The 14,639-nt window shown below is 41.6% G+C and overlaps 1 protein-coding gene across 4 annotated transcripts in view; it reads left to right on the top strand.

The window, feature by feature from the left end:
- Nucleotides 1–14,639, top strand: part of SLC4A1 (solute carrier family 4 member 1 (Diego blood group)) — an 80,436-nt gene that overhangs the window by 43,298 nt on the left and 22,499 nt on the right. For all 4 annotated transcript variants that reach the window (XM_077460051.1, XM_077460050.1, XM_077460052.1 and 1 more), the window contains 5 exons: nucleotides 7,680–7,860; nucleotides 8,929–9,064; nucleotides 9,521–9,608; nucleotides 13,208–13,274; nucleotides 14,407–14,591. In XM_077460051.1, the coding sequence (XP_077316177.1) occupies nucleotides 7,680–7,860; nucleotides 8,929–9,064; nucleotides 9,521–9,608; nucleotides 13,208–13,274; nucleotides 14,407–14,591 (657 nt within the window). The remainder of the gene's footprint in view (nucleotides 1–7,679; nucleotides 7,861–8,928; nucleotides 9,065–9,520; nucleotides 9,609–13,207; nucleotides 13,275–14,406; nucleotides 14,592–14,639) is intronic.

Genomic DNA, 14,639 nt, shown 5'->3' with positions numbered 1-14,639 from the left:
GTAAAAATAGCGGTTGTAGATAAACCATGGGTGACAGTCATGGATAGAGGGGGCGGCGCTCACTGGACAGGAGCTCTTAAGCTGGCCATACAATACAATTTTTTTAATCTAAAGGAAAATTGTACAAAAAGATTGTATAATCAATGACCAGCTTTAAAGAGGAGCTGCACCTAAAAAAAAAATATTAAAAGCCAGCAGCTACTAATATTGCAGCTGCTGACTTTTAATAAAATCACACTTACCTGTCCCAGGTTCCAGCGATGTCGGCGGCAGATGACGAGCTATCGCTCGTCTCGCTGCTGCCACCGCCGCCATCCTCTGTCAGGGGATCGGGAAGTGAAGCATGACGGCTTCACTGCCCGGTTCCCTACTGCGCATGCGCGAGTCGCGCTGCGCGTCTCTTATGGTCCCCCGCTGTGTCTCTGGGAACTGTGTGTTTCCCAGAACACAACGGGGGGGGCGGGGCGTCTGTGGGGGTTCTGCGGCGGTCTGGCCGGAAGTGTGTGCAGTTACCTGGATTATCCAGGTAACTGCACCCCCCTCCCCCCTGAAAGGTGCCGATTGTGGCACCGGAGGGGGGGAGGGATCAGAATAGCGGAACTTCCCCTTTAGGGTGAAGAACCGCTTTAAGTTTGCATTACATGTTGAAATTCAAATGATCCAATTATCAAGTCGATTCCTCACTAAAAATCCATTATTTCTGATCAATTGTTGGTCATTCAATTTTTAGAAACACCCCAGATAGCAAGGATAACTTGACAAAAATGTGTGGCTTACTTGCCAAAAATTGTGTGTTGAATTGTAATGCCCCATACACGCGGTCGGAAATTCCGACGGAAAAAGTCAGATCGGATTAAGTTGTTGGAAAATCTGATCATGCGTGGGCTCTATCGGACTTTTTCCGTCTGAATTTCCGACAGAAAAAGTTTGAGAGCTGGATCTAAAATTTTCCGACAGCAAAATCCGATCTGACTTTTTCCAATCGTGTGTAAAGAATTCCGACGTACAAAGTGCCATGCGTGCTCAGAAAAAATTTGGAGACAAAAGCTATTGGCTACTGGCCTCTACGTAGTCCCATCGTACGTTTTGTACGTCACCTCGTTCCGAACGATCGGATTTTCCGACAACTTTGTGCGACCCTGTGTATGCAACACAAGTTTCGGCTAAAATCCGTCGTAAAAAAATCAGACGGATTTTGTGGTCGGAATGTCCGAACATGTGTACAAGGCATAAGTCTGTTAACTTGCTGCTCATTTTCACTGGCAAGCTGTAAGTTTGCAGAGCAGCACAAGTTCAAGTCTCTAAGCCCTTGTACACACGGTCGGAGATTCCGACAACCAAATCCGTCGGATTTTGTCCGACGGATCTTGTCCGAAACTGTTGCATACACACGTTCGGACAAAGTTGTCGGAAAATCCGATCTTTCAGAACGTGATGACGTAATTACGATGGGACTACGTTCAGGCTAGTAGCCAATAGCTTTGATGTAGGAATTTGATCTGAGCATGCGTGGCACTTTGTCCGATTGGAATTCTCTACACATGATCGGAGTATGTCCGATCGGAGCATTTTGTCGGAAAATATTTCCGGCAAGTTGGAAAATTTGGTCCGACGGATATTCAAACGGAAACAGTCCGATGCAGACCACACACAGTCGGAATATCCGACAAAACGCTCCGATCGGACACATTCCGTCGGAATCCCCAAATTTTGTGTACAAGGGCTAAGAAGAGCAAAGTAGCAGTGGTGAGTCTACATCAAGAGCTCTGCAAGTCTACAGCATGTAAATTCAGCTACAGTGACCCCTCTGGTGGGATGACTATTGCACAACATAACTGAACCAGAACTTGCAGCATATCTGCAGAATGGTTGCAAAGAAAGTTGATCTGGAGTCATGCAATGTGGACTTGCTGCAATTGTGCAACAAACTTCTGAAGCCTGGCAAGTCTAAGCCCTTGTACACATGGTCGGAGATTTCGACAGAATGTGTCCTATCGGACCGTTTTGTCGGATAATCCGACTGTGTGTGGTCTGCATCGGACTGTTTCCATCAGAATATCCGACGGACCAAGTTTTCCAACTTACCGGTAAAATTTTCCGTCAAAATGCTCAGATCGGTCATACTCCGATCATGTGTAGCCTACTCTGACGGACAAAGTGCCACGCATGCTCAGATCAAATTCCTAGACCAAAGCTATTGGCTACTAGCCTGAACGTAGTCCCTTCGTAACTAAATAACATCATCATGTTATGTACAATCGGATTTTCCGACAACTTAGTCCGACCGTGTGTATGCAACATCACTTCCGGACCTCTTCCGGAATTAATCCGTCGGAATTACTTGAATGGCTTGATGTGAAATTGCTTAAAAAATCAATCAATACCAAATTCAATTGCAAATTCTGATCAATTATTTTATGTATTGAATTATTGTGATGTTATAAAAAAAAAGATCAAAAGCAATTCAATACATAAAATAATTGATCAGCATTTGCAATTGAATTTGGTATTGATTTTTTTAAACTATAGTACAGCACAGTGCTTTCCACTATATTAGAAATCAGAAGCTGGAAAAAAAAATGGTTGGCACTACCTATAAATGTGTATATCCAGGACCAGCATTACCCTTAAAATAAGTAACATTTTTAACAATCTTTTACATTTTCAATCTCTTTTATATTTTCAAAAACCAACAAGGACAGCATCCAAGCCTGGGACAAACCATCCAAGCTTGGGGACTGTCCCTTAATCTAGAGGATAATATGTGCCGTAATATCTGCCCTTGCCCCGAGCCCTAGTAACCCCAAGTTGACTTGTAAGGTCACCAAAGAATTGAGTTCATCAGTCGAGTGAATGATCTAGTCCCTGTCCCAGTGCCCGCATGATTACATTCTGTGCTAGTATAGGGACAGACTGATTTTCAGGTTTGTCCAGAATCTTTCTGCACACTTACCTCCCCCTTTCCTCCTTCTCCTACCAAACGAGGATCAGACATAAAAGGCAAATGAAGGGCACGCTCTTTCTTATGATGCCCCCATTTACTCAATGGAGACCCTGCAGGAGGGGAACCTGGCCACCCTCTGCCTCCTGACTCTCGGAGCTTTAGGGGTAAGAGATCTGGGACATAAAGATTGGAATGTTAAAGTGTGTGCAGTGATAACGGCTAAATTGTGTTTCTATATACACAACTGATATGTGTTTAAAGGATAATTATGGCGTGTTTATTTCTATATTGTCTGTATACACATATGAAATTGGCGTGCGCAAAGTATTTATAGTAAATCCACACTAAGCTGTTTATTTTAAATAGTTGCTTATGGAATGTTTGGTTTGAATTCTTCTATACCAGGTACAGAAATGAACTTATTTAGGCAACTATTGGTTACTAGAAATGTTACTATAACTATTGCATGCTAAAAATCCTACTGGAAAGTTTAAGAATAACCAATCAAAATCTTGCTCCGGTTAGAATACCCATCTTAAGGTATACGTGCGCTTAAGAATGTGTAATATAGTGCAGCTTCTTAGATGTGGTGGCTGCATTTGTTTTCTTTTTTTTAGGCTAAGCACAAATTCAACAAGTATAGAAAATACACGTTGATCCTGACAGAAATTCAATGTACTTATAACTTCATGTGCACCAAATTGAAATCTCAAACATTGTTTTCAGCCTTACACCCCATTCACACTTGTGCAACTTGTCATGCAACTTTGGACATCAAAGTCACATGACAAGTCATGCCCCATGTTTTCCAATGATAACCATTGATATACAGTGCCTTGCGAAAGTATTCGGCCCCCTTGAACTTTTCAACCTTTTTCCACATTTCAGGCTTCAAACATAAAGATATAAAATTTTTATTTTTTGTGAAGAATCACCAACAAGTGGGACACAATTGTGAAGTGGAACGAAATCTATTGGATTTTTGAAACTTTTTTTAACTAATAAAAAAATTAAAAGTGGGGCGTGCAAAATTATTCGGCCCCCTTGCGTTAATACTTTGTAGAGCCACCTTTTTCTGCGATTACAGCTGCAAGTCGCTTGGGGTATGTCTCTATCAGTTTTGCACATCGAGAGACTGAAATTCTTGCCCATTCTTCCTTGCAAAACAGCTCGAGCTCAGTGAGGTTGGATGGAGAGCGTTTGTGAACAGCAGTTTTCAGCTCTTTCCACAGATTCTCGATTGGATTCAGGTCTGGATTTTGACTTGGCCATTCTAACACCTGGATACGTTTATTTGTGAACCATTCCTTTGTAGATTTTGCTGTATGTTTGGGATCATTGTCTTGTTGGAAGATAAATCTCCATCCCAGTTTCAGGTCTTTTGCAGACTCCAACAGGTTTTCATCCAGAATGGTCCTGTATTTGGCTGCATCCATCTTCCCCTCAATTTTAACCATCTTCCCTGTCCCTGCTGAAGAAAAGCAGGCCCAAACCATGATGCTGCCCCCATCATGTTTGACAGTGGGGATGGTGTGTTGAGGGTGATGAGCTTTGTTGCTTTTACACCAAACATATCGTTTTTCATTGTTGGCAAAAAGTTTGATTTTGGTTTCATCTGACCAGAGCACCTTCTTCCACATGTTTGGTGTGTCTCCCAGGTGGCTTGTGGCAAACTTTAGACAAGACTTTTTATGGATATCTTTGAGAAATGGCTTTCTTCTTGCCACTCTTCCATAAAGGCCAGATTTGTGCAGTGTACGACTGATTGTTGTCCTATTGACAGACTCTCCCACCTCAGCTGTAGTTCTCTGCAGTTCATCCAGAGTGATCATGGGCCTCTTGGCTGCATCTCTGATCAGTCTTCTCCTTGTCTGAGCTGAAAGTTTAGAGGGACGGCCAGGTCTTGGTAGATTTGCAATGATCTGATACTCCTTCCATTTTAAAATGATCGCTTGCACAGTGCTCATTGGGATGTTTAAAGCTTGGGAAATCTTTTTGTATCCAAATCCGGCTTTAAACTTCTCCACAACAGTATTACGGCCCTGCCTGGTGTGTTCCTTGGTCTTCATGATGCTCTCTGCGCTTTCAACAGAACCCTGAGGCCGCGTACACACGGGCGGATTGTCTGGCCAACTAAGTTCGTCAGATAATCCGACAGACAGTCCGTTCAAAATTTGCATGAACGGACTTGACCACACACGATGAGCAGACAGTCCGCTGAAAGCGTGCGCGATGACGTGTACAGCACGTACGACGGGACTAGAAAAACGTCCTATACAGGGCAATGCAACCTTCGGCCGTGTAAATCCTTTCTGAGCATGCGCCATACTTAGTTCGTCCAACTTGCCTACACACGAGCGGACTGTCCTCTGAAACCAAGTTTGGACGGACAAAACCAAGTTTGAACGGACAAAATTTCGGAAATTCCGTAAGACTTTGTTCGTCAGACAGTCCGCTGAAAAAGTCCGCTGAAGCCCACACACGAGCGGATTGTCCGCTGAAACACGGTTCAGCGGACTAAGTTGGACAGACAATCCGCCCGTGTGTACGCGGCCTGAGACTATCACAGAGCAGGTGCATTTATACAGAGACTTGATTACACACAGGTGGATTCTATTTATCACCATCAGTCATTTAGGACAACATTGGATCATTCAGAGATCCTCGCTGAACTTCTGGAGTTTGCTGCACTGAAATAAAGGGGCCGAATAATTTTGCACGCACCACGTTTCAGTTTTTTATTTGCTAAAAAAGTTTAAATTATCCAATAGATTTCGTTCCACTTCACAATTGTGTCCCACTTGTTGGTGATTCTTCATAAAAAATTAAAATTTTATATCTTTATGTTTGAAGCCTTAAATGTGGCAAAAGGTTGAAAAGTTCAAGGGGGCCAAATACTTTCGCAAGGCACTGTATGTGCAACATAAAGACCCTCAACAGTCATTCCTGAATGTTTTACATACAACAGTGGGTCCAACTTTGCAGAGGGACAACAAGTCACATCAAAGTGCACCCATCAAAGTTGCGTTAGTTGCATCAAAGTTGCACTTCAAAGTTGGCGACTATGAAGCCATACAAGTGTGAATGGAGCCTTAGTTTCAGTCGCGTTTTGGGGTTCACAAATCCTCCTTTATCAGGGTTTGTATGCTGAAAATGAAAACAAATCTGTACTGCACCTGTATCAAAGAAGCAGATACATTAGTGGTCAATTGCCCATGTGACCCATACAGAATACAGAACAAAAATATTACAGCGCACACATGCAAAACTAACATTTACCTCCAGCAAGGCTTTTTAAAAACACCTAGACATTTTAAAAAAAACATTATCGAAAAATATGGGGATTTGGTCACACCATATTGCAATACGGTGCTTAAGCCCACTTACTGCGACAAAGTACCCCATAATTAGTGGGTCCTACACTATCCATAGACTAGGAGATCCTGCTTCTCTGAACCATGGGAGCTATACTCCTCTATATGGGAGAACATGAGGTTCTCCACCATGACACAGGTGGTCACTAATGAGAGGTACTTACTGAGGGAGTGGAGTGCTCCACCCAACAGGATTTGGTCAGAATCCATACAATAGACAAACAAGATATTTAGGGGGCACACCCTAAAAAAATGCATAAAGATGGTGACCATACAACAGAACAAAAATATTACAGCACACACATGCAAAACTAACATTTACCTCCAGCAAGGCTTTTTAAAAACACCTAGTACCCGACAAAGTACCCCATAATTAGTGGGTCCTACAGAATACAAGCCCTGACAAAGAGGGATTTATGATCCCCTGAATTGCACTGGATTTTTATCTTTACATCGTATTTAATCAAAATACCCCTACGAGACTGAACTAATCATTGTGGCGCACTTATTCCTGCAATAGGAAGATTCCAATTGGGGACTCCTTAGGATACTCGTGTTGATAGAGAGCTGTCTCCAGAAAGTTCAGACATTTGAATACCTATCCTTCTCTAGGATCCACCATATGTATTCTTCTGAAGTTGGCTTGTGTGGACTACAGAACACCTCCACCCATGTAATGGGGAAGAAGAGAAAAGGAGTTGTTCCGTAGTCTTTAGAACTCTCTTTAAACGAAGCTTTAGATAATCCAAATGCAAGCAAATGCACTGCACAAGGCTCAAGAGATGGTGTTTCAGGGAAAGTAGCTGCAAGCATTGTTGAGATGTTAGCGGAGGGGCTTTTTGTGCACTTTATGCCAGGGCCAGTTTCCAGTTTTGACTGGTGTGTATTGTTGAAATATCAGTCTAACCAAAACAGATATTTCTGGTTTGGTGGATGGTAGAAAGTTATATTGCCCTTGGCTTTTTATACCCTTCCAGGTCTTTATCAGTAAGGTATTTCCTCTTTTGTTCCCAAATTGATATCAGACTACTAGAGCTTTTACAAAGCCACACCTAAATGCTACCATCTAGCTAGGCATCCTGCTTTATTGATTTCAGAAAGGGAAGCAAGCATGGTACCCAAGCTAAGATAAGTAACAGTCGTAGTAGGACATTCATGAGAAGACAACCTATCACTTTGCTAGGCACAGAGAAATTTAACAAATCCATACAAGTGGACCGAAATTCTCATTGTGCCAAAGCACAGGAGGCATTTAACAGGTTCCTACAATTCATCATACCCATATTTCCTGTTCTTCAATATTTTTTTTTTTTTTTACTGGTTACTCTGCCCTGCTCACCTTTTGTCTTCTCTTTTATCAGGCATACGTGGAGCTGCAGGAGCTAGTTATGGACCCCAATAATGATATGCACTGGGTGGAGGCTGCCCGATGGCTTAAGAATGAAGAAGGCTTCCAGGATGATCTGAAGCAGTGGGGAAAACCTCAGCTGTCCTACCTCACATTCCGCAGCCTCTTGGAGCTACGACGGGCACTGAAAAATGGTACATTTTGGCAACTGCTATAAAATTGTGGGGGAATATTGCAAATAAAAAGGACACTGAATTTGGTTTGCTACATTAAAATGTATGACAACAAACATGCCAGTAACAGGAGAGAGTACAGTGAGTAGAGCAGGGGTCTCCAAACTTTCTGAGCAAAGGGTCGGTTTAGTGTCTTTGAGGCTTTAAGGGGGCCAAACTGTGGCCAGTGGGTTTAGAAAACACCCTGGTGTCATTAAGAGTAAACAAGCAGGACGTAATGGTCAGCACCTGGGGCCCATCAATAGGAGACAGAGCTTCAGTCCTCGAGGATTACTTTGGAGCGGTGGTTCATCCTTTCTGTCATTAAGAGTAAACTGTGCCCCATCACTGGTGGTTTTAGTGGTAGGAATAGTGCTCTATTGATGGTATCAGTGGGAGGAATGGTGCCCCGATCTTGGTATTCATAAGAATGGGGCCCCATCATTGGTTTCTGTGGGAAGAATGATGCCCCATAATTGGTGTATGTGGAAGCAATGGTGTCCCATTATTGGTGTCTGTGGGAGGAATGGTACCCCATCAGGTGTCAGTGTATGACATGGTGCCCCGAGGGCTGGGTAAAGGCAAGCAGGGCTACATCCGACCCACAGGCTGCAGTCTTCACTGTCCAATCAAAATCTAAGGGCAAGAAGATGACCAGGCTGTATTGCTTAACTGCAGCAGAGAAAAGATCAGTTACCAATCAGTTCTACAGAAAACTGTGTATGAAGCAGGATTTCAGCTTTAATAAATTCTTGCAGCTTCTGTTGTGACCTTTTTAGTTGCGATGTGCTAGCCTACAACATGGTCTTCATTAAGTCTGGGATATGAGACTACAGTATTTCAGGTAAAATAATGTTTGCATATATATAGTATGAAGTACTGGACACTTTGCCGGTATTCCAGATTGTGTGATATTGTACATGTTGAAAAAATATTGCAAAAAATTCCATTAGGTTTGCAATTAGTAAAAACTGGATTTAACATGTACTTTTTTTGCGTATCCCCATACGGGAATGGAAAAGTGACAAGTCTGTAATGTTTTATCACTAGGCACAGTGGTTCTAGACCTGGCGGAAAAGACTCTTCCAGGAATCTCCAGTCATGTCATTGATCAACTGATTTATGAAGGTCGTCTGAATCCCAATAACCGGGAGGAAGTACTGAGAGCCCTACTTCTGCGCCACAAGTAAGCCACATGCCAACCCAATTAAGGGAAAATTGCTCCCCAAACTGATCACTTAGCTTTGATTGGTGATTGGTTGATGAACTTTATTAGGGAGTCTATGATAAATTGTAAGCACAATATAAGCAGATTGAACTTCTGCTTTAAATAATTATTGTTTAGAACGGAGGGCCCCTTTGGATAAACTCCAAATTCTTTTTGATGTTTTGGGTACCAAATATTTATTATCTGTATGAATAATCAGTCCATGAATATAAGTCATTATTGTTGGTTTTTCAGACCTTTTTTGTGTGAAAATACTACGTGCCATAATGAAATAGCTCAGCACTGGTGTACAATACGACAGATGTAATAACAATGGTTACACTCCAATATCACAAGGAATGCTATAAAGATAACAGTAAAACATTAGTATTTTCTAAGAAATGTAACAATCACACCAAAAATTTCTATTGACAGCCGGCCAGATGAAGATGTTTCCAAAGGAGACCCTGAGAGTGGACAGTCATTGATTCACCAGATTGAGATGAAGACCATAGAAGAAAAGGTAGGAAGGGAAAGCCAGTAATCCTCCACCAATGGCTCAAATGGCCCCCAGCAGATATTGCAGGTGGCAGCCCATTAGCTGGTTCTCAGTTACAAAATGTATTATCCAATAACAATTTTTAAAAGTAAAAGGACCTAGCAAGAGATGAGATTGAAGCCAAGTTAAGGCTATCCAATTTATATCATCCTAGAAAAGTGTTTGAATGATTATTATTAAGAACAGATGAACATGCTATTTAACTCCATGGTAAAATTATTTAGGAAAGCCATGCACAAAAAGAAAATTAGGTGCATAGTGGTCCTTAGACTAGTAAGGTCATTCAAGGGAAGCTTTAGGGTAAATAAGTAATATTAAGCTATTGTTGAGTGTAGCCATGTTTGTTGCTGAGCATTTGTGTATTAGAGTAGTGATGGGCGAACAGTTCGGCCCGAGCATAAGTTCTCACCGAACATTCGCTGATCGGACATTCGATGAACAGCTGAACAAACAGATCGTTCGACCGTTTGTTCGGCCCCACAACCTCGACCACAATGCATTGAGGCGCTGAACAGTGCATTGCAAGCCCTGATTGGCTGAAGCAGTGAAAGCACAGAGCACTGTCATCATGACTTTATCCAATCATGGGCCATTCCCGCCCCCCGGTATAAAAGTATTTTTTCAAAGGCAGCCATTTTCAGTGTGATTTCAGCATGGAGAAAGATAGAACAGGGCTCTGTTCAGTGCTATTAGTTAGTGTGCTATACTGTGCTATTTTGCTTCAATTGTCAGTATAGTTATAGTTTGCATATAGTTTAGTGTCAATCTACGGATAGTGTGAATGTAGTGAGGAGGACCATTATTCAGCTTTGCATAGTGTGCAGCTAGAGTAGGGACAGGTCAGATAGTTTCACTGTAGTGTATTGAGACCGTGTCATTCATACATACGTTAGTGTAGAGTAGGGACAGCTCATATAGTCTCTGTGTAGTGTAGTGAGACCGTGTCAGTAATCTTCACATTAGTGTATAGCTAGAGTAGGAACAGTTCAGATAGCGTCAGTATAGCGACGGTTGAACACCATCTATTTGATTGTGTTACTGCCAGTTTAACGCCATATCGTTTTGTGCGTTAGTGCCAGTTTAACGCCTTATAGTTTTGTGCATTACTGACAGTTTAACGCCATTTACTTCTGTGTGCATTACTGCCAGTTTAACGTCATATCGTTTTGTGTGCGTTACTGACAATATAACGTCATATAGTTTTGCGTGCGTTACTGCCAGTTTAACACCATATAGTTCTGTGTGCATTACTGTCAGTTTAACACCTTAAAGTTATGTGCGTTACTGCCAGTTTAACATCATTTACTTCTGTGTGCATTACTGCCAGTTTAACGTCATATAGTTTTGTGTGCGTTACTGACAGTATAACTTCATAAAGTTTTGCGTGCGTTACTGCCAGTTTAACACCATACTGTTCTGTGTGTTACTTCCAGTGTAACGCCATATAGTTCTGTGTGTTACTTCCAGTTTACCGCCATATAGCTCTGTGTGCGTTACTGCCAGTTTAATTCCATATCATTTTGTGTGCGTTATTGCCAGTTTAACGCCATATAGTTTTGTGTGTGTTACTGTACATTTGGTGCATTATATTGCAGTATATTATATTGTATCCGTGTGTCTGTGTAGTGTGAGCACTCAAATTAAAGTGCACCAAACACCACTTTACATATATTAAAGTGCATCTACGTACATGTTTCCACTTCTTCTTTACATTTGCTTGTAAGCACCGCCCCCTCCCTCCCAATAATGTCTGGGAGGACCAGCAACAAATATGTCCACAGGCAAAGGGCATCATTTCCTGTGTTTAGTGAGTTTGCCCATGCTATCCAGCCACAGCATGCAGAGTAGGTGGGGGACTGGCTTACTAAACCTTCCTCATCCTCATCCTATGTCATGCAAGCAGAGACAAGTGTGCAGTCCCCTGCAGTTGCCAGAGTGGATAAGCCTGCCTCCTTGTCCACAAAGAGTAATTTTTCTGCACCTGTTTGACAAGTGCATCTCATTGCAATTTTTTACAGCAAGGCCAATTCTTGCTTTCATCAAGAGTACTTCTATACGGTTACGGTAGGAAGGTGCCACCGACACTCAAAGAGCAATTTTTACGCACCCGTTACTTCTATACAAACTCAAAGTGACACCAGAATGTATCCAAAAAATCTCTAAGCTTGTTCCTAGTGCACTACATTGTGACCTCATCATACACACTGACACCCCAGCTGTTGCTGAGCAAAATAAAGGCAGCTTGCAGGGAAAATAAATTTTTCTTGGCTTTATAAATGCAATTATTGCTGCAGCAGATTCTAGACATCTACAGGTAAACTAAGGGGACCCCCCACTGTATTGGAAGGAATTTTTCATTTTTATGCGTTCACTTTAAAAATCAAAAAATCACTGCTCATTTAAAAATGACGTTTTTCACAGACTTTTTTTTATATTAATAAACGTGCCCTTGGGCAGAACCCGGACCCATATAACCAGTGTATGCCCAATTACTTGCATATAAGCCTTCAAAATGGGCACATTTGATTTTTGACATTTGGGTCCCGTTATTCGGGTCCAAACTTTTGCGTTGTTCGAAAGTTCTGGTGCGAACCAAAGAGGAGTCCGTTCAACCCATCCCTAATGTAGAGAAATACAAATCAGTTCTTTGCTTCTCCTTCTGGCATCAGGGAGTGCATTGCACAAAGCCTCCTTAGTTTGATTTACATTTATATTACATTTATTTTACAGCTAAAAAAGACTGGTGGTCTCTGCACCAACATTCCAAATATTATATGATGTGGGTCTTGACTTTTATTTAAAGGTCTCCTATGCCCCTATGTGTCCCTGATTTAGAAGAACATTCTCAATCATCAGCCCTCAAGTAATGAGACTTAATTGGTCAGTAGGCAAAGTGGTCTAGTCATCTGATTGCAGGGTATTAAAACACCATTTGTATGGTACATTGGAATTGGCCATCTGCCCATAACACAAGGTTGATGTGAAAGGAAAATAATGGTGTAGCCAACAGCATATGCTCTCAATTCCTAACCTGCCAAAAAAGTAGATGTTTGTTGGTTGCAGTGGAGGACACCTTCACTGTATTTGAATTTAAAAATCAAAAACTATTGCTCTGTTAGAGTTAACATTTAAAGGCACAGTCCACTCAAAGCCGATATTTCAGGTTTTGGTAGATGCTGAAGAGTTCAACCACCTGACAGTTTCTTATGTCTCTCAATGACTCTGTTTGTCAGTTCTCTTCCTTTGAAGCCCTTGGTCTGCACACCAGCTATGGCCATTATCAGGGGTTCCCATTAACCTTGTTGGAGTTTTTATTTATTTTATATTATGGACATTGGAGCTGGAACAAACAAAACTGGGGAGGCGGATAAGAACAGAGCTTGGAATTATGGAAGGAAAGCTCTATGTTGTAGTGTCCCAGATATAAAAGAAGCCAGGGGCTGACTCAAACCACCCGGCTCCACCTAATTCTGGCCCTTTAATTCACTCATCTGCATTATAGTTTTATGAATATTTACAGTATACCATTTATTTAGACTAAATAATTTATTTCAATTCAACAGTCACATGCCAAAGGGAAGCTGGTCGAAAAGGTACCAGAGAATGCCGAAGCCTCAGTGGTCATGGTTGGTGAGTATATTCCTTTATTGCCCACTTGAACCATGTCTAACCTTTCACCTCACTGAAACCTATTACTTCATCTATTTAGAAGTCTAATTATTTTATTAAGTCTTCTCTCTTTAATAGAAGAACAAACAGTCAAATCAGAACTGTAGGTAGATGTAAGAGTTCCATTTAATTCAGTTAGGTTTTAATAAAATGAATAAAGAGCCTGAATTGACGGCCTTTTGTTCACTTTAAATAGTTTTGCCTACCCATATAATGTAAGTCTATAGGAATGCAAAACCCAGTTAAAGCAGGTCAATTGTAGGTCTAGAAGGATGGCAATTGCTGGCAAATTCACCTGTCAATGAATTCTGAATGATCTCAAATCATCTGAAGTTGATGTCAAACTGACGTCATCAACACAAGCCCAAGGCCAATCCACACAGGTTCTAAATGTGTTTTAAAAAGTATACATAAATCAGTGATTATATTAGCTTCCTGTAAATTTCTACACAGCAGCCAGCCAGGACCTACTGCATTGCATTATGTTCTCCATAGAAAGCTTGCTGATAGAAGAAGAGAGTTGAGTGATGATCTAATCAGTAGGTTTCTGTATTAAGCCACAGAATCTCTATGGCTTTAACTGAGGTAGAGAATCATTTAGGCAGGTACCTGACTATGCACTTTGACAGGAGTGAGTGTCAGAACTGGCCTTCACAGGATTAAAAATCTTTGGCAGCTGAAAAAGTTTGAGTCTAGTATATTTATTCAGCTGTGTATTTAGCTGCTTGTGTATTGTTCTGTTTTAACTTCAATTTGCAAAGACTATCGTCTACCGCATATAGGGTGAATCTGCCAATCAGGGACGAATTTTGGTTGGGGTATTTTTTTTTTTGCTGATATATAAGTCTTATTTTTATTTGTATGTGTTGGGAATTATGAACTCCAAAATAAATTATTGGCTAGGAAAGAGTGTTGTCTGTATCTCTTTGTCTTTTAACTGCTCTTTCTCTCCTCTTGTATCACCGTCTACTTTCCAGGTAGTCTTCATTCTTCACGCTTCCCTCTTCTCCTCATCCTTACTATTTCTCTGGACCTTCCAGACATGTCCTTCTTATCATACCATTCTTATCCCCATCATCTACCCACATCACAGGCTGTGCTAGTTTCCTGGAGGCCCCAACACTGGCTTTCGTACGTCTGAAGGAGGCTGTCCATCTGGACTCAGTCATTGAGGCTCCCCTTCCTATCAGGTTCATGTTCATCCTTCTTGGCCCCAAGAACGCCACAACCAGCTACCATGAAGTGGGGAGGGCTATATCTAGCATGATGGCTGAAAGAGTGAGTAGTGTGCCAGATAAAACCTGTATCTGTACATCTGTGCAACGC

Source organism: Lithobates pipiens, unplaced genomic scaffold (assembly GCF_037356315.1).
Source record: "Lithobates pipiens isolate NorthernLeopardFrog02 unplaced genomic scaffold, aLitPip1_a1.2 Scaffold_28, whole genome shotgun sequence".
NCBI classification, from domain to species: Eukaryota; Metazoa; Chordata; class Amphibia; order Anura; family Ranidae; genus Lithobates; species Lithobates pipiens.
This window is presented reverse-complemented; position numbering and strand designations above follow the sequence as displayed.